This window comes from Melanerpes formicivorus, unplaced genomic scaffold (genome assembly GCF_026170545.1).
Source record: "Melanerpes formicivorus ecotype bairdi unplaced genomic scaffold, bMelFor1.0.p_v2 SCAF_17, whole genome shotgun sequence".
Lineage (NCBI taxonomy): Eukaryota > Metazoa > Chordata > Aves > Piciformes > Picidae > Melanerpes > Melanerpes formicivorus.
This window is the reverse complement of record NW_027142369.1, coordinates 12,683,387-12,701,530: the sequence shown is the minus strand read 5'-3', so window position 1 is coordinate 12,701,530 and position 18,144 is coordinate 12,683,387. Positions and strand designations below refer to the sequence as shown.

The 18,144-nt window shown below is 46.0% G+C and overlaps 1 protein-coding gene across 4 annotated transcripts; it reads left to right on the top strand.

Moving 5' to 3' along the window:
* Positions 1-5,139: 5,139 nt before the first annotated feature.
* DACT1 (dishevelled binding antagonist of beta catenin 1) lies at positions 5,140-16,746 on the top strand. 4 transcript variants are annotated; one of them, XM_068148984.1, is made up of 4 exons: positions 5,140-5,512; positions 7,723-7,855; positions 9,460-9,522; positions 12,043-16,746. In XM_068148984.1, exons 1-4 carry the CDS (start codon positions 5,162-5,164, stop codon positions 13,785-13,787), a joined length of 2,292 nt encoding a protein of 763 aa, XP_068005085.1. In that variant the 5' UTR covers positions 5,140-5,161; the 3' UTR covers positions 13,788-16,746. The 4 variants fall into 4 exon arrangements, with proteins under 4 accessions (XP_068005085.1, XP_068005083.1, XP_068005084.1 ...); XM_068148982.1 differs by having other exon boundaries at positions 11,929-16,746; XM_068148983.1 differs by having other exon boundaries at positions 9,460-9,615.
* The last annotated feature ends 1,398 nt before the right edge of the window (positions 16,747-18,144 follow it).

The following is an 18,144-nucleotide window of genomic DNA, read 5'->3' as shown; positions in this document are numbered from 1 at the left end:
GTTTAACTCTATGTTCCCCCCTCCCTGTGTTGTCCTTATCAGTCCCTCTCTTATCCTTAAAACAGAGGTTGAAATGGAGCTGATCTTGCCTGGCTTTCCACCTTTTCCATCCAATTCTCTCACATGTCTTCTCTAATCTAAGGATTAGAAGCACGTTTTGAATTTTCCTTACTAGTTTGACACCTGAGGCAGGCCGCATGCACTGCTGGAGCAGCACTGTGATACCTCGCTGAGCTCAGGTCTCACAACTCCTCCAGATGGGGTGCTCTGGCTGCAGCAGAAGTGGGTCTTTCATAGCCTTGGGGAGCTCCACAGCATTTGAAGCAGCAATGGGTGATTCAAAACCAGTTCTCTTCCTGATTCAACAGATGGGCTGCTGCCTGCAAAAAGGAAATTAATGTCTTTGCATGGCTCGTGGTCTGACAGGAATGTCTGGAGGAGCTCTAATGTCACTTCCCCACAAGCAGCTGTTGTCTGCATCCTCTTCCATAGCCTCCTGAGTAACTTCTTGTTTTGCAAACAGTCCATCCTTCCTTCCACATTCCCTCTGGATAGAGCTTTCTGAAGGAGGGTTTCCTGCGCTTTTCTCTTCATTCCTGTACAGATCTGCCTTCTCAGTTGTGCCCATGCAACTCTCATGCTTAAATTGCTGCAATATCTGGGTTAATAAAAAGGAAAGAAGAGCTGTTTTTTAAAAAAACTCCCGTCAGGGTGGTGATCTGATTGCCAGCCATGGTCCTTGCACAGCTGGTGGGACAATAATCTGCAACAGAGGCATAGCTAGGAAATGCCCAAACTTACAGTCAGGAGTAAGGAAAGGGACAGTATCGCTGTCATTCCTGGTTCCTGTGCGTGTTCCTTTCACATACATCAAATCAGGGGAATCAGATCATTGCAGTGGGCAAACTCTATCCCTTCCCTGACACATGGACAATGGGGGGTGAGGGAAAGTGGGACCATATCTTTTGATACAGTCCAATCATATTAGAATAAGGGGAAACTGGACCTTTGAGGGCTCTAATCAAGCTGTCAATGGTTCCTAATGTAGCAGTCACTAGCATTTTTTGCCATAACAACACAAACGTGTTAATGTTTTGAGAGGTAGTGCTTGTCATCTGAATACTGTGAGTTTGTGTTAAAGATTCTATTCCACATTTAAGGAATTTGGCCTCTGCATCTTGTTGACAGCATGGAAATTTTTCAGCACTGTACAAACACGAGAAAATAAATGTAGGCTGCAGAAGTCTGAGTAAAATGCACTGCAGGTGTGCTGCACCTAGAGAAATGTGGATTGTTTGAAAAACAAAATGGAAACATTGCTTCAGTTTAGTGCTTGTTTGGTGGAGGGTTTTTTTGCTAGAATTGTTTGTGGTTAGTAACCAGCACAAGGTTCACATGTATAATAATGTAACCATGGTAATATGATAACACAAACTGATGTCGGTCTGGTTTGCTGTTAAGATTTATACCTCATTATATTATCCTATGCAATTAAGAAATGCTTAGAAAATTAACATTAGAATAGATTAAAGTATCAGCAGCACAGTGACAGCTGTGGGTCTTAACCATAGTCCCCAAGTGGATGTGAAACAGAGTAATCATAAAAGATGAGCCATTTCATAACCACCTCTGTAGCAGATAGTTACACCTAACATCCTAGCAACAGAGCTCCTCAATCATCGTCTCTTTGTCCCTGCAGATCACTCGGTGCCTCCCTCCTTGCAGTATCTACGTTCAAGTTTAGGGTGGGGAATCTGGGATTACTTGTTTTTTGAAGAATTTCAGATGATTACCCCAGAGAAGGAATATCAACTTTATGGAGGAGTGTAAGGCCAAGTCCTCAGCTGTGGCCACAAGCCAGGCGAGGATTGGGACAGCGTTTTGAACCGGGAGGGTGGTTTTTTATATATTTTTTTTCTTCATGTAAACAGTCCTACTACTTAGCTCTTGATAAGAGTTTTGAGATGTTTGGTTTGCTGAGAGAGAGGGGCCTCCAAAGATTGTCCAGTCACAGTTAATCTGGGGACTAGAGCCTCCTTCTTATCTCAGACTAGTTTTTCACTGAGGATGTTTGACTGCAGTGTAACTGGGAGGGGAGAGCCTAGTCTTACTCTCTTCTTCTTTCTGTGTCTATTTATTTTACTTGAGGATGATACCTAGAAAATGCACCTTTTTCTCCATCTTGTCACCTAATTGTCCTCTTCTCATTCTGTCTTTCATCTTTATTCCACTATGCACAGTTAGTCTCTTTCTCTTGATACTTATGGACTTGTTATTTTGTCGTTTCCTGACTAAATTAAAGGGACAGTATTTTACGCTCATTCAGTTTGGCATTTCTGCTGCCTTCACCTTCTGCCTTTCCAGGCCCTCCCTCCCCTTATCTCCATGACTTACACTCTGCTGAGATGCATCTTAATTCTTGAATAGTCTTCTGTGGCCTGGCCCCTCACTTGTGGTGTCTAAGGTCACATCTTGGTTTTCCTTCTGTCATTCATATAATTTGACATCTTGCACGTCTCCTTCTCCCATACTGTCCAGCTTTCTCATTCTCCCTGCTTCTCTGGCACCTTATTATTCCTTCACCTATGGGGAGAAACTCAAATTTGTCTTCTCAGATTCCCCTCCCCTTCTTCTTGACTGATCCTAGCCACACAGGGACTCAGGTTCTCTTGGAGCTTCTTCTCTCCATGTGACATAGGCAGTTGACTATTTTGCCAGTTCTTGTATTTCTTTTCCTTCCTGGAACCAATGCACTGCAAAGGATGAACACAAATCTGTCAGCAGGGAGTACAGGATCTTATACTCTTCAGAGAGGAAGAGGTGACAGGGGAGGGAAGACCCCCTCTCGGCAGACCAAAATCTACCAAATGATAAGTGGCAAAATAAATAAATCTGAATATGAAGACAGATTTTATTTAGCAGTGTGATTTATTTTTGAAGCAACCTCTACAGTGCAGAGTGCACAAGAGCGCAGAAGTAGTTGAAATGGCTTTACATAAATATTGCATGAAGCTTTGTGTGCAAACACATACAAGAGACAGAGCTGCATGCAAAATCTGGCTAAAAAGGGTGAAGGGAAATGTGGGAGCTTTTTTCTTCCATATCTGGAGAGTGCCTGGTACCCACTCTGTAATTCTGTATTGCAACACAGCTTTCAGCATCAACGTGCTCAGAGGGCATTGCGTGTGGAGCGGCATGCAGTAGAGCAAGCCATGGAGCAGGTATTTAGGTCAGCAGCAAGTGGCCTATAGTTGGTGGGCCAGGGCCAGAACCTACTTCTGGGCCTTTTATGGGCCCAGATACATTAAATGAGTAGAGAGACAGTAGTCCAATATGGAACTTGGGGTTTATTTCCAATTTTGCTTAGCACCCTCAGTCAATCCTTAACCCTTGAGGCATCCCTTATCCTTTAGTATTTGTTGGCTCTTTCTGTGCTGCAATTTCATGGCCTCTTGCATCTGACAGAAGTAACATTGCTCCCTGAAGAAGCTGCCCTGCCTTCTCTGGCTGCCAATTCCTGTACTATTCATGTCCCCCTTTTGCTGACACACCTATATCAGCAGCTAGGACAGCACAGCAGGCATAAATTTACCAAGCAGAATGGCTGTCCTGAGGATGTGCCATCCATCTTGTACATATTTCAAGGGTGTAAATTTAGGCTGGTTGTGTGCTTATCCTGCATACCAAATGTCCATTCATGAACATCCATTGGTGGCTGGAGTGTTTTAGGTGTGCTGTTTCTTCTGCTTTACCACAAATCAGCTCAGTTCTTTTGTTCTCAAATCTCCCTGTGATGTGAATTGCAGGACAGTAAAATAGAATGATCCAGAGTTAGTTCAAGAAGGCACTTGTAATCCAAACTAAAATATCAACCTGGGTACACTGTGCTGACATGGCTGTGTGGTGAACCAGGTCTGGGCAGAGATCAGAAGCAAAGACAAATGGAGCTAGTTTTAGCTTCAACCATCTCTGAGCTGATGCGTGTGACCTCAACAACATTTTGGCCAGCACTTGGCAGGGACCAAAGGCTGGTTAAAAGCTGCAGGAGGAAAATGGATCTCCTTTTCAGAAAGCACTTTACATTGGTTTAAGAAGACTGCAAAATAATGTGTCAGCTGCAGGCTCTTGGAAAGGACCAACACTTCTAGTGGATAAAGCAGGTTCACACCACAATGTATTGTCTACTGCAAGAGCAAAGTGGCTACATGAATTTCATCTGAGACCTTTCAGTACCACAAAAACTCATAATCTTCTGAGGGACAGGAGAGCAGTAAAGTTCATAATGCTTACAATGTCTGTACATTAGGCACACAGCTTTCCATACAAACCCCATATTGTGAAGGGCTCCCTGAATATTTTCTTCTTCCCCTTCCATTCTCCCCTCTCAGAACATGTCTGCAACTCAGTTTTTGCTCTAACATTTTTCTTTTTTTCTTCAACATCTGCATTCTCCCCCTCCCCTTTCCACCACATGCCCATTGAAAGCCTAATTGCAGATCCCTTACTGCAATTAGTCTATACGCTGTTCCCAAGTTCATTTCATTATGGCTTTTTGGCTGGGTGGCTCAAAGGGGCTTTGAAGCAACACCTCGCTGGTGCTTTGATCCTTGTGCCTACACTGCCGTCAGCATCCTGGTGCAAGCACTGCCATGTTCTCCTCTGCTTTCCACCTTTGCCTACCTTCTTCTTATCCCCTCAACCCTTCATACCAGGATTTTTTTTCTCCCCAGAGGCACCATTTATGCTTCTCTTTGAGCTGCTCGAGCAATGCGGTACCAGATGGCCCACAGCTACGCCGTGCAGGTCTCTGGGGTCACTGCCGAAGTTTTTGGACAGGTCAGTGGGTAGCACACCCTCCCACCCCACCTTCCAACACCCCGCCAGACCCCAGGACTATGGGAGACAACGAAGTGCGGGGCGGGAAGAGGAGGTGCAGGAGGAAAGCGATCGCGGGGGTGGAGGGAGGGAAGGACGGAGGGGTGGGAAGAAAGGAGGGAGGGGAGGCGGGCGGGGGGCGGTCACGGGGCGGTGGCAGCCGGGGAGGGAACCGGGAGTCCCGCGGCCCATTCGCGACCGGCGGTGGCGGCGGCAGCGCGGGGCTCGGCGCCTCTTGGCCCCCCGCGGGCAGGGCTTGTCAGCGGCGGCTGCCCCCTCCCCGGCGATGAAGGCGAGCCCCGCGGCAGCCGCCGCTGCCACGGCCACGGCGACGGGGCCGGGGCCGGCGGGGGGACCGCGGGAGCCCGATGCGCGCTGGAGGGAGAAGGGCGAAGCGGAGGCAGAGCGGCAGCGCACCCGCGAGCGGCTGGAGGCCACGCTCGCCGGGCTGGGCGAGCTGGAGTACTTGAGGCAGCGGCAGGAGCTGCTGGTGAAGAGTCTCCTGCTGCAGCGGCCGGCGGGCATCGGGCCTGGGGCGCAGGCTGGCCGCGGGGAGCCGCCGGGCGAGGGGCCGCCGCCGCGCAGCCTGGAGGAGAAGTTCCTAGAGGAGAACATTCTCCTTTTGCGGAGGCAGCTGGTAAGCGGGGCCGCCGGAGATGCGGGCGTGTGTCGGCGGGGTGATGCGGCCGTGTGTTGCCGGGGGATACTCGCCTGTCGCGTTCCCCCGGGCTGATGTGACTCGCGGCTGGTTCCTGTGAAGGGACAACCGCAGTACCCCCGAGCGGTCCATGCCCACGCCGCTGTCACACCGGCACAACGTCCAAACTGGGCGTGCAGATGAAGCGGCGGGATGCAGGGAGGGGGACGCGGCCGTAAGTGGGTTTCGACGAAGAAGTGACAAATGGGTGGCGGTCGCATTTTACCTACGTTCTGGTGGTAGGTGCACTGTTCTGCTGGGGTTCGCACGGCCAGGCCGGCTGGTCCAACTTCCATTCAAGGCAAGGAGAGGCGCTGCCGTTGCCTTGAATGGAAGTTGGGAGCGAGCTCCTGGGCTGCAGCCCGGGAGGAGGTAACGAACGCTCCAGCACGGGCAGGATCGGACCCCTTTAAAAGAAGGGATGCTTTTGTTGAGGGACGCGCTTTGTAGCTGGTGTAGGAAGAGATGGAGGACGGCGTGAAGCAGCGTGAAGATCATTTTTCAATGAAAATCGCGTACAGCTGTGCCGGGCGGTCTTTGTGCACGGCTCAGCATTTGCTTTCACCCACGGAGAAGTTGGATTGCGTGATTTATTTGCCTGATTTATTCTTCTTCTGCAAGCCTACTCCCCCCTCCGCATTTTTCCTCCTTTCCCCTCCACCCCCCCTTCCCTTTTTTTTAGGGTTGCTCTGTTAGCCTTTTAATGTAGTTAATTTGGGATTATTTCCTTCTTTAAAATAATTTGGTTTGCTGCTGAGAAAGGGCTGACTGCGGAAGGACCAGGGAACCAGTACTGAAAGAAAAAAAAAAAAGGGGGGGGGGTAAAGAACCAACACCCCCAAAAAGCTGAGATTTGTGGTAGCATTTTAATTTGTGCACTTGACATTGCAGATTGGAACCAGATGCGGTGCTGGCTGGGGGCGGGGGGGACACCGGTGGCAGTAGGTGGCGCAGGGAGTCACCGCCTGAACCCATCACCTCTGCCAGTCTGGCCTCCAGCCACCTCCTGGCTCCTGTCACAAATGTGGGAGAAGACCTGAGACTGCCCCTTTGGCTCTCCAGGGATGGTGTTACATGCCAGCACATCTTCAAAAGCCAAGCTAATACTCTTAGCATTTGCTTTCCCTTTGCCCGAGGACTGGCCCACCCCAAGGGAAAGGTTGCCCTAGATTTAATGGGTTTAGAACTCATCCAGTTATGAGCATCAAAACTCTTTGCAGTGAGCATATTGGAGCACTGCTGAGCACTGCTAAAATGATGCACTTATAAAAAGAGATGAGCCTTCCTCCTACCCCTCCTGCTTTCCTCAAGGCCAGAACAATTAAAGGGTATGAAGCTGAACAGATGATGGATAAGCAGCGTTGTAATACACACAGGGAAACTGATTGCATTGACCGTGGGTTAATGAGTGCCTTGCAAAATAATTTCTTATTGCTGATTTTATGCCATCAAGTTACCTTCATAAATAGCCTTAAAATCCATCCCACAGCAATTTTATACAATTATAATGGGAGAAGAAGAAGAATTACTCTTCCTGCTGCACTGCAAAACTAATAAAAGGGCTTCAAGCCCAGCCCTTGGAATCTTGCTGTCTATATGGTAGACTACAAGCTCAGAATGTGCAGCAGAACAAGGTGATTCCCACACTATGGACACTTGGCTAGCAGGGCTGTTTCATTCCATTGTGTGAACAGATGTGATCTTTGACTAACATTATGGAGGTGTTGCACATCCCCTGTTATGCTGGCAAAGCTATCCTTTCACCAAAGCAGCCTGTTTCACAAGCACGGATCTGGTTTGACCATATCGTACAGTCCAGCTTTGTTGTAACAGCTGAGGTCCTGCAAAGAAGCACTTTGCCATTGTAGTGTGTTGGTCTTCCCAAACTGTGGAGCTTGCTTTTTATGTAGAACTGCCTGGAAGAGGCTGAGATGAAGTAGTGTCTGCATAATTCTTCAGTTTTTATCCAGAGCATGTATCTAGAATTTCAGGGCTTTGTTCTGTTTTTTTGGTTCTTCCCCCCTTATTTTTCTCCTTATAAAAACTTATCAACATAGAATTTCCTTTCCTTGATGCCCAGATGGAGAAGGATGGTTGTGTTTGGACTCCCTTCGTGTCTGCCTCACGATGTTTGTTATCTTGTTTTCCAGAACTGCTTGAGAAGGAGGGATGCCGGCCTCCTAAATCAGTTGCAAGAGCTAGATAAGCAAATAAGTGATCTCCGCCTGGACGTGGAGAAAACGACAGATGAACACCTTGAGACAGACAGCCGTCCAAGTTCAGGTAAGGCCCATACTCAGCAAAATGGAGCCTCCCTTGGTAGCTGGAATTAAACTGGCTATACTTTTCAGTACTACAGCAGCAAATGTCTATAGCATGTTTACACTGATAGTTAAATGCCTACTAGCAAAGTTCACCTGCTGCTAGATAGGTTTCTGCTTGTAAACAACATATTCAGAAGAACATTTCAAGCTTAATTAGATTTTTAGTGTTTGGGGCATTTTCATTCTCAAGGTCACTCACAAATTAGTTAAAAAATTCTAATTTTCCTGCATAGTGGGAAGGAGGCTGCAGGAAAAATGGTGAAAGCAAGCACCACCAGCAGAAGACAGATGTCAAAACTGAGCTTACAGCCAGAAGGGAACATTGAATCAAATAATTTGATCCCCTCTATATTGAATTTCATTGCATTCTAACTGTGTTGAAGCCAGTAAGTGGTGTCTCACTATGGGGAACCTTTCCTGGAGGCATCTAGTCTTATTCTGAAGGCACTAAAAGGTGGAGAATCTGCCAATTTGCAATTGTTAAAATCATTGCTAATTTTTAATCTGATTTTACATCATTCCATCCCTGAATTTTACATGCCTTTCTTCTAGAGACTAGGGTCTTTTCTAGTACCCAGCTTTTTTTTCTTCTGGGAGGTGCTATACAGTATAATTCCTGACTCTTTTTGATGAGCTAAACAGGTCAAGTTCATTAAGTCATTTGTTTTAAGGCATTTTTCCAAGCTCTTAAATAGCTTTATGGCCCCTTTCCAATTTTCTAGCTTTGTTTTAACTGTGCTGGAGTCGAAGACCAGGCATACCATTCCAGTGTCTTTCCTACCAGTGCTGTATAGACTGCTGAAGTCACTTCCCTGCTGCTATTCATTAGTCTCTTTGTACATCCAACAATCTCATTAGCTTTTTTTTTCCCTTCCATATCATTAAGCTTGATTGAGCTGCTTTTCCACGCTGACTAAGTCCTTTTTCAGGATTATTGTTTTCCAGGATGCGTCCCCATTCTGTAGACAGGGCCTGCATTCCTTGTTTTCCTAAATTTAAATCTTGATTATGGTATGTCATACTTGTCTTGAGTGTACCCAGTTTACCAAGAAATAAATTTTTCTATGTCTGCACATTATTTCCCATTTTCCTTCTTTCATGTCATACACTGTTTATCTCCAGAACTTTGAAAATAATGGATAACATTGGGCTTAGCACTCAGTGATAAAAATTGTAGTCCAGTAGTAAATAGCTGGGGAGTTTATCTTGGAAGAGTCTTACACTACTAAATGAATAAGGTGTCAAACACAGCCTGGATCCTTCTTGCTAAAATCTGAAAGCCCCTATAAAGGTGAAATTTTTTTTCCCAAGATTTCATATGTAAGGCAGAGTTCTGCTTTTTTATTTTTTTTACTTTTAAGTGTTTTACTTTGAAATAGAATCCTTCATAGCAATAAGGGTATTACTAAACTGTGCAGGTTTTTTGGGTGACCGAATGAAATCGCTTAACTAATTGCAACAGAGTAAGCCAACATAAACATGAGCTTGACTGCCTTTCTGGGGACGCAAATGGTAACTTTATGTAGACGTAACTAACACAAATCCAAACTCTTATTTTTATAGGGTTTTATGAGCTGAGTGATGGAGCTTCTGGATCGCTCTCCAATTCATCTAACTCTGTCTTCAGTGAGTGTTTATCCAGTTGCCATTCTAGCACTTGCTTTTGCAGCCCTTTGGAGGCAACACTGAATATCTCAGATGGACGCCCTAAATCTGCAGGTATAGTAAAAGCAGGTCAAATACATCATACTCCAGGAGGTGGCTTTGGCTTTGGAAATACTACCTCAGGAGTATCTGGGTTGGATTAACCCTTCTTCCTTTCATTTGATGTATTGTGCTCTGAAAAGATTCCAGTGCCTGTCACATACATGGGTCACGAGGCAGGACCATTCGCCCTCTCCTACTCCAGCCTTACACGTGAATATGTCAGTTTAATCACAAGAACATTAGGAGGAAAATAAGACAGCTGCTCTTCCCAGTAGAGGGCAGTGGTACCTATACACAGAAACACATCAGCTGGCTAATTTCTTACAGAAAATCATTTTTACGAAATAATACTCATGAAATATACTTCAATAGCCTTGGCCTCATTAAAGTCACATAGTAAGGAGATAGCTGCAGGTTTTAGGAGGTCAGGGGATGTGTCAGTCTGTTTGTGGCAGTGACCATGGTGAGGTGTGTCCTGCATTTGTATCATCATGAAGAGGGAGAAGGTATTTCGTCTCTTTGGCAGAGAGCTGATTCCTTTGAAGATGCAAGCCTTAATGTGTGGGATAGTGAAATAGGGAGGCTTCCTCTGTTGTACAGAAAGGACACTTCAGCAGGACTTTTGTGGTTAAGCATCAACTGAATGCAGACTTACTCAGTCAAAAGCCTTGGTTCATTCTGGGTTATGGAGGATGCTTCTAACCATAGTATTTACAATTAAAGGTTAATTTATAGTGATTTTTTTTTGTGTGTGAATCAAGGACAAAATAATTTAGGTTCTTCTAACTCCAAATTGGCTAATACAACCTGGATTATATTCATTCTGAGATCCTGAGGAGTCCACTAAGTTACCCTTTGAGCAGCTTGAAGTAATTTAATGCTCACTCATATAAGGTATCTGTGACCTTCATAATCTATACAGAAACAGAAAAACATACCCAAGGGTTTCCAGCAGGTTGCATTGCTGCTTTTTGTTGTACACATCACAAACCCCTAAAACTTTACTCATACTGTCTCACAAAACCCTAAAACTTTACTCATACTGTCTCACAAAACCCTAAAACTTTACTCATACTGTCTCACTTTCAGAGATGGAATTTCACTACCTGGTATGTTTTTGGGCAACATTTCCTGACTCTGACATAGAATTTAGGAAATGTGGGAAATCTGTGAGGTGATCTGGAGGAAGTTCCTGCTTCTAACTTCCCTATTCTTTCTCACCTGCCCACACAGGAACATCATCTCTATCAGCTAATTCCATCAGAGAGACCTCTTTTGAAATAAGCCTTAGATAAGTGATGAGCACTGAGCATTCAAATTTGAGTACCCTGGCTGAAGTTTCTAGCCCAAGGGTGGAAAACAGGACTGACAGTGATCTGGAAGGATCATTTAGATTGTGCCCCTACCCAAGAAGTCAAGGGCAACATAAGCTTAAGGAAAGAATAGTCTTAGGTGCTTGGATTGAAGACTTGCTCCTAAGGTCGTTTAGCCTTAGTGATTAAACCTGACTCATGCATCTTGAAAGGCACTGGATTTCTCTTACAGAACTCTTTGCAGAGCCAAGGCTAGGATGTCAGCTGGATTGACCTGCATTCCTTGCACTTGTGTGGAAAGATGAGCCTATTTCCCATTCTTGAACCTTTTATCACTCAGAAGGAGTATCTATTATTCTTATTACCATTTTTATAATAATAAAATATGATGATAATAATAATAATAATAGTAGTACTTATAATAATAACAGAAAAAAATTAATCCTGGATCTTTTCTGACTCAAGATATGCTTGAAAAAAGTCTGGAAGTTTAATTTGTCAATAAGCTGAAGAAATTCACTGATCTCTGGGCTTTATTGTTTATGTTTCTCTTCGGATTTAACAAATTAAAATATAAAATTTATACCTTGTCATGCTGAGGCCTGCGTGAGTTTTACAGGTCACTGTGTAACATACAAACATAAGAGACCTTTACAAACTTCTGAGTGGCTTGGATGTGAAATAGGAAGCTCCTAGCAACCTAGGTGCAGTTTTGAAACCAATGTGAATGTTCTCACTACAGCTGTGACTTCTACCTTTTCAACCATGTAGACATATTGGGGCAAATCCTACATAGATGCAGTTACAAAGACAGCCACAGAAGAATAGCTGCTGCATTTGTAGTGCTTGAATGGCTTCCCTGGTTTCAAGGTTTCTGCTGTTTGAACAGTGCTGCTGTAGTATAAGCATGGCATTGCACGTGTAGATGGGACCAGAGTCCTTGCTGGCACATGTATAACCTAGCACAACTGTCCCTAGCAGGCTCTCTAAACTCTTCTAAAATACCTTTCAGATCTCATAGGCTGGATGGACTATAATAAGGAAGGCCAGCATGAGGACCAGACCACAGGCTCTGTCTGTCGCTCTTTGTCCACACCGCACTCAAATTCCCTCGATGTCGTTGCAGATGTACACCCAAAGTACCAGTGCGATCTGGTGTCTAAAAATGGGAATGATGTCTACCGGTACCCCAGCCCACTCCACGCGGTCGCTGTGCAGAGTCCCATGTTTCTTCTCCCCGTGACTGAAAACCCCCAGCGAGAAGAAGAAAGGCTTGGTTGTGATATTAGTGATGTTTGTGCTGGATCTGAAATGGACTCAGGGAAATCCACCACCACCTTTCTCCCACAAAGCTCCTGGCAGGCACCATGCCCTTCCACTAGCAAGAGGATAGATGGCTACATCTTAAGCCTGGTTCAGAAAAAGACTCATGCGGTAAGGACTAACAAACCGAGGACAAGTCTCAATGCCGATCCCACCAAAGGGATCTTGAGGCATGGAAGTATGTGTGTCAGGCAGCCTGCAGGGGTGGTAGCTCATGGTAACATTGTGAACCTGAAAAGCTCCAAGCAAGTGTGCCTGCCTTCTGGTGGGACAGCTGCTGTGGACCACACAACACCCTCCCCGTTAAAGCAGAGGCCAAGGGAGCCAGCTGGTGAGCAGCTGGATAGTAGGAAGGCATCTTTGCCAGTGGCTTTCCCACCTGGTGCAACCAGTGAACTTCAGAGCAAGCACCTGCCCCGGAGTGTCAAACCAGCACCTCCAGAGCTCAACCGCAATGCAGTGGCCACAGCAGGAGATGTTCCCAAGGAGAACGGGCAGCTCTTTGCCACGTCTCCCAAAGAGAGCCCAGGGAAACCTGTGCTGTTGCAGCCAGAAAACAGGGTCAGTCAGGCTCCCAAAAAAGTCCTGCTGAAGAGCAGTTCGCAGGCAGCTCGCTCCTCACCACCTGCTGTTGAAGAGAGGCCCACGCTGGATTTCAAAAGTGAGGGCTCTTCTTCCCAGAGCCTGGATGATGGGTTGCTGGTGAATGCCCAGTACATACCAGCTCAGCAGCAAAGCGTGAAGCTTCACAAAGGCACCCGAAATGTCAAGATTTTGAAAAGCTCCATGCTGAAGCACAGGCCCCACCTTGCCAATGGGTTGGAGAACAGTTCGCAGACCTTACGGGAGAAAGCCAAGCCCGTCGGCAAGAAGTGCCGCTTTCCAGATGAGTTGGATACAAATAAGAAACTGAAAAAACCCTCCTCGCGGGGTAAGAGAGGCAGTGGTTTGCAGCCTGAGGCTGGCCTCCAGAGTCGGCAGGCTGGACTGCACAAGTCCACCATCCGATCCCATGGGCACGGCCGGGAGGTTGTGGTGGCCAAGCCTAAACACAAGCGAGCTGACTACCGCCGGTGGAAGTCATCGGCAGAGATTTCCTACGAGGAGGCCCTGCGGCGGGCAAGGAGGAACCGTCGGGAAGGTGTAGGGGTCTACTCACAAGTTCCCCTGCCCTACGTCAGCCCGTATGCCTACGTGGCTAGCGACTCCGAGTACTCAGCAGAGTGCGAGTCCTTGTTCCACTCCACTGTGGTGGACACAAGTGAGGATGAACAGAGCAACTACACGACAAACTGCTTTGGAGACAGCGAGTCGAGCCTGAGTGAGGTGGAGTTTGTAGGGGAGAGCACGACCACCAGTGACTCTGATGAGAGCGGAGGCCTTATTTGGTCTCAGTTTGTCCAGACGCTCCCCATCCAAACAGTTACGGCACCAGAGCTGCATGAAAATGCAGCGAAGGCCTTTGTTAAAATCAAAGCCTCCCATAACCTCAAGAAGAAAATCCTCCGCTTTCGGTCGGGTTCCCTGAAGCTCATGACAACTGTCTAGTGAGGTGACTTGGCGGAATGTATCTGCTTCTGCTTGTGGAAGCAAGGTGCTTTTGTGTACATATTTCCACAGATTTTTTTTTTTTTTTATATATATATATATACATACAAATATTTAAAACTTAAGGTAAATTATGTCACTTGTCTTCAGAACTTGGGTGGATACTAGTGCCTTTTATGTGGAAATAAAAGAACGTTGTACTGGTTTGACAAAGAACCGTAACACTGCCATTTCAGTGGTGAACAGCCTCCAGTGCATGGTGTCAGAATGCTTTGAAAAAAAGGCTAATATTCCGGGGAATGGATCTTCCTTGCCTAGTTTTTACAGTTCTGGGTCTTACACAGGATATTGACAGCTTAAGGTCATAAGTTTTTAGGGAATAAAGGGGAGGGAGTGTGGGTGGTCTTCATGCTTTTGCTTGTCCTGTTCTGCCACTCTTGTTAGTGCATCTTGAACAACTTCTTCCTGGTAGTTTGGTCTGCTTTGTTGTTTTCTTTTCTTTTTTTTTTAAATCTTTTCTTGTTGATTCTCTTCTTGAAACTCACCCCTGTCCTCCTCCAGCCTTCCCCCACCAGGAAAGGGCTCCCATTCAATCTGACTCCAGGGTTAAGTCACCTGTCACCTTCTCTGGAGTGCACTCTGATTTCCTGAGAGTTCTGCTGTGGATGGTGCTGGTGTTCACAGCAAACTGTTGGAGCAGCTGATCAAGGCTTAGTAACTTCAGTATTTTGTGTAAAACTGCTTCTGAAAAAGGAAAAAAAAAACCCCACCCATATGCATGTCAGGTGCATGAGTATCAGTAGTTTTAATATTCATGTTGATGTCCAATTTACTGTACATCATCAATGGCTGTTTTTATATATATATCATTGTGTAAATTAATATAACACATCGTATGCTGTAATAAACAGTCTCTTTTAATACTTCTTTTAAAGTTCATTATGTTGGTGCAGACACAGTCAATGGTTTTATATTGGCATTGTCACCACTTAGATGCATTTAGCCATGCAGGAAAGAGAGCGAATTTCAAATGTGTTTTTAAGGAAGGAACTGGATTGTCATGGCTCCTCTTATTCTTCCCATTACTTGCATTTCTAAGGGAAAGGTGGGATTTGGGAGCTCAGAGGCATCTTCAGGTTGTTGATTATGGGTGGCTCATGTTGCAGAGCAGATGGAAATGTAATGTTAATCCTCCTTGCTGTGAGGGTGCTTGCAGACTTTGGTTGGTACAACACAGTTGGAGGTGGCAGGTTCCTGTAACCAAATAGATCTGTGCAGTGCAACAGATGTCCCTCTGAAACGTCCGGTAAATGAATTTCCCAAGAGGCGTGTGTTCTGGAAGCTGGGCTGGGCAGAGGGGAACATGGACTTGCTGTCCCTGTTGTCCTTTTTAGGTAGCAGACTGTATCACAACCTTTGCAAGGTTATGGAAACAAGGGATAGTTGTGTCACCCACCAGACTCTTGTCTCAGTTTCTTTCTTCCAGTAGAACTGGAAGTGAGTCTGCCAGCAAAGGAGAAAGGAGCTAACCAGAGACAGCACTGCTTGCTTTTGCAGCAAGAGCTTTGAAGTTGCCTGGTGGGAAGGCTGGAGGCTTATGGCAAGCATGTCTGATGGAGCAGGTCCAGAGGCTGGGCTTGGTTTCTGCAGTTTCATCTGCTTTGGTTTCCATGAAGTGGTGGACATACAGCTGGCACAGCTGAAGTGATTGGCATGAATTCCAGGGATATGTGTGCAGCCAGTCTGTTCCATAGCAAGATCTGCTAAGCTGACACTTTCCTTTGTGGTTCCTTGGTATCCTTCCTGCTGTCACCCACCTGAAAGGCAGAGCACTTTTTTCATCATGTTTTCTTACATTGCAAATGTTGGAAGGAGAGATCCACCCAGAATTGAGTGTCTCTGGGAGCAGCTTCTGAGGCAGTGGTAACACTTTGTCTAAATAGCAGATTTTATCTTTTAATCTACAGTGTAGTAAATCCCTACCTGTACAATGTCTCTCATGTGATTTTTCCCCCTTCTTTTCTGTAACTTGCAGTACAAGGGTCTGCATTCAGTGACCCAGAAAATCTTTGCACTGCCATCTCTTTTGATACAGGAAAAACTGTGACCTGGTCATAACTTACCTGGTCATAACTCCCCCATTACTTTACACTTGGAAGAGCAGCTTGTGTGTGTGTGTGTATATGTATAAAAATTCTATATGTTGATATAGAATAATTCATCCAGAAATTGGTGGACAACAGCAGCCACCTCAGAGAGGGGAGTGAAGTAATGTTTATTGTTAAACATGGGATTACTAAGGCTAAGCAGCAGCTTAATGCATCCCCATTAATAATTGATGGATGTTATATCAAACAAAGGGAATGTCAAGCAGGTTGTCAGAGCAAGTAGTTCCTTTCCTAGAGTATCTCTTAATCATGCCATATAATCTCTCTTTGAGTGAGAAAAACACTTGCAAATCCCTGTAAATCTCCTCAAAGGTGTAGTGGGGTAGCAGAGAGGATGTTCAGATGTGCACTCTGGCTCTCTAGCTGTAAAGGAGGTTCTGGTGAGAGGACAAGCTGACCAGTGGCTTAGGGACGGGGAGGTTTTAATTGCAGTGCTACAGCGGGTTGTCTCATAGCAGGTGAGGGAGACTGATTTTTCAGAAGCAAGCTGCTGAAGAGTTTCTTTTTAGATAACTGAATTAACAACAAAGAAAAGGAAACTAGCCACCTAAATAAGACTGCATCAGCTGCAGCCACTGTTTTCTGCAGTGCTTTTGCTGAATAGTTTAATACCAGACAGGGACAGGGGCTGTTGCTCTCTGTGCCTCTGAGGCTTTTCAATTTGGGGAAGGAATTTCCTTTTCTTACATGATTTTGGTGAGCATTCAGAATCTTTTAAACAGGCTTAGTTTTTTTCTGTCTACATCCCTCTCCAACTCCCTCTCTAACCATTTCCTCCCCCCCTCCCCCCACCCTCCCCCCTTCCCCCCCCCCTCCCCCCTTCCCCCCCCCCCCAAAAGAAAAAGGTGCTGGAAAAGTACTTATGGTGGTCCCAATACACACCACACATTCTCTTCTCTGGTTCTGGTTGAGGAAACACATTTTCTAAGCTAGTACATTTTTGCTGTGTTAGGTTGAAAAACATCTGCTCGTCTTGGAGACCAATTCAATATCTGGCAGTTCTTTAAGCTACCTGGCTTTCCAGCTCCAGAGCCTGGAGTCTGGCACATCTTAATTATCCTCAGTGTTTATGGTAGTCTTTGGAAGTCTAAAGCAGAAACATTTCTCTTCAGTGCACCTGGGGCCTATGTCAAGGTGGGTCAGGTTCTGATGGGGAGGTTTGGGATTAGCTGCCCCTGTGCTCCATGCATAACACAGTTCAGGAAAGTACAGAAACATGTGCTTAACATAAAGGGAAGAGCAGACCCCTTTGGCCACATTCCTTGTGATTTGCGTGGTAGAGCTGGAGCGGGTCTAGAGGAGGCTAGAGGGCCACAAAGGTGACAAGAGGGCTGGAGCACCTCTGCTATGGGGACAGACTATGAGAGTTGGGGCTGTTCAGCTTGGAGAAGGGAAGGCTCCAGGGAGACCTTATAGCAGCCTTCCAGTACCTGATAAGTGTTTCTGCACACCTCTAAAGTACCATCTCTCCCAGTGCAGGAATTGGCATTGCAAACAGCGAGGTGCTGTCACTGAAAGAGATGAGACTGTTGTTGGGCTGTCTGCCTTACAGAAGGCTCTTCTATTCCCAAACTCCAGCCACCAGCTGTGGGTCTGCATCATGAAGCAAGTTGTCTGGTGTGTGCAGGGTCAGAGAGAGGACCTGGCATTGTGCCTAGACAGCCCAACTGAGTGGGGTCCATGTTGTGGATATCACGCTTGTCATGAGAAATTCCATGTGGTGCAAGGATTTGGACAGCTGAGTCTGAAGCAAGGTGGCATTGGAGAGTCCCATAAATGGAGTGGTCTGTTGCTGATTCAGCTGTATTTCCTGAAGAGGCTGAAAGAGGAGGTGTTTCAGTCTAATGCTGAGCTCAGTAAGTTGCACTGTCCTAAACAAAGTCCGCTGAGAGACTCTGCCTAGTTTCTTCTAGTACTCTAAGTGGTCAAGGCTGCTGTCAGCAGTGTCAGTTGCTGAGGTGCTTTAACTGTTTGGCCAAGTTCTGCAAGAGCTTTACTGGGATGAGTGATAAGCTCCAGTTCCCCAGGTCAGTTTTCTGCCTTTCCATAGCACAACCTCTGGTTTTGGAGAGCCTGTAGGTCCCAGTCCTTTGTACATGTCCCACTCCTGGAGCTTCAGAGGGAATCTGTCTATCCTTTACAAGTTTTTTAGTTTTCTTCTGGCTCGAGGTTATCCTGGGTAAGGACTG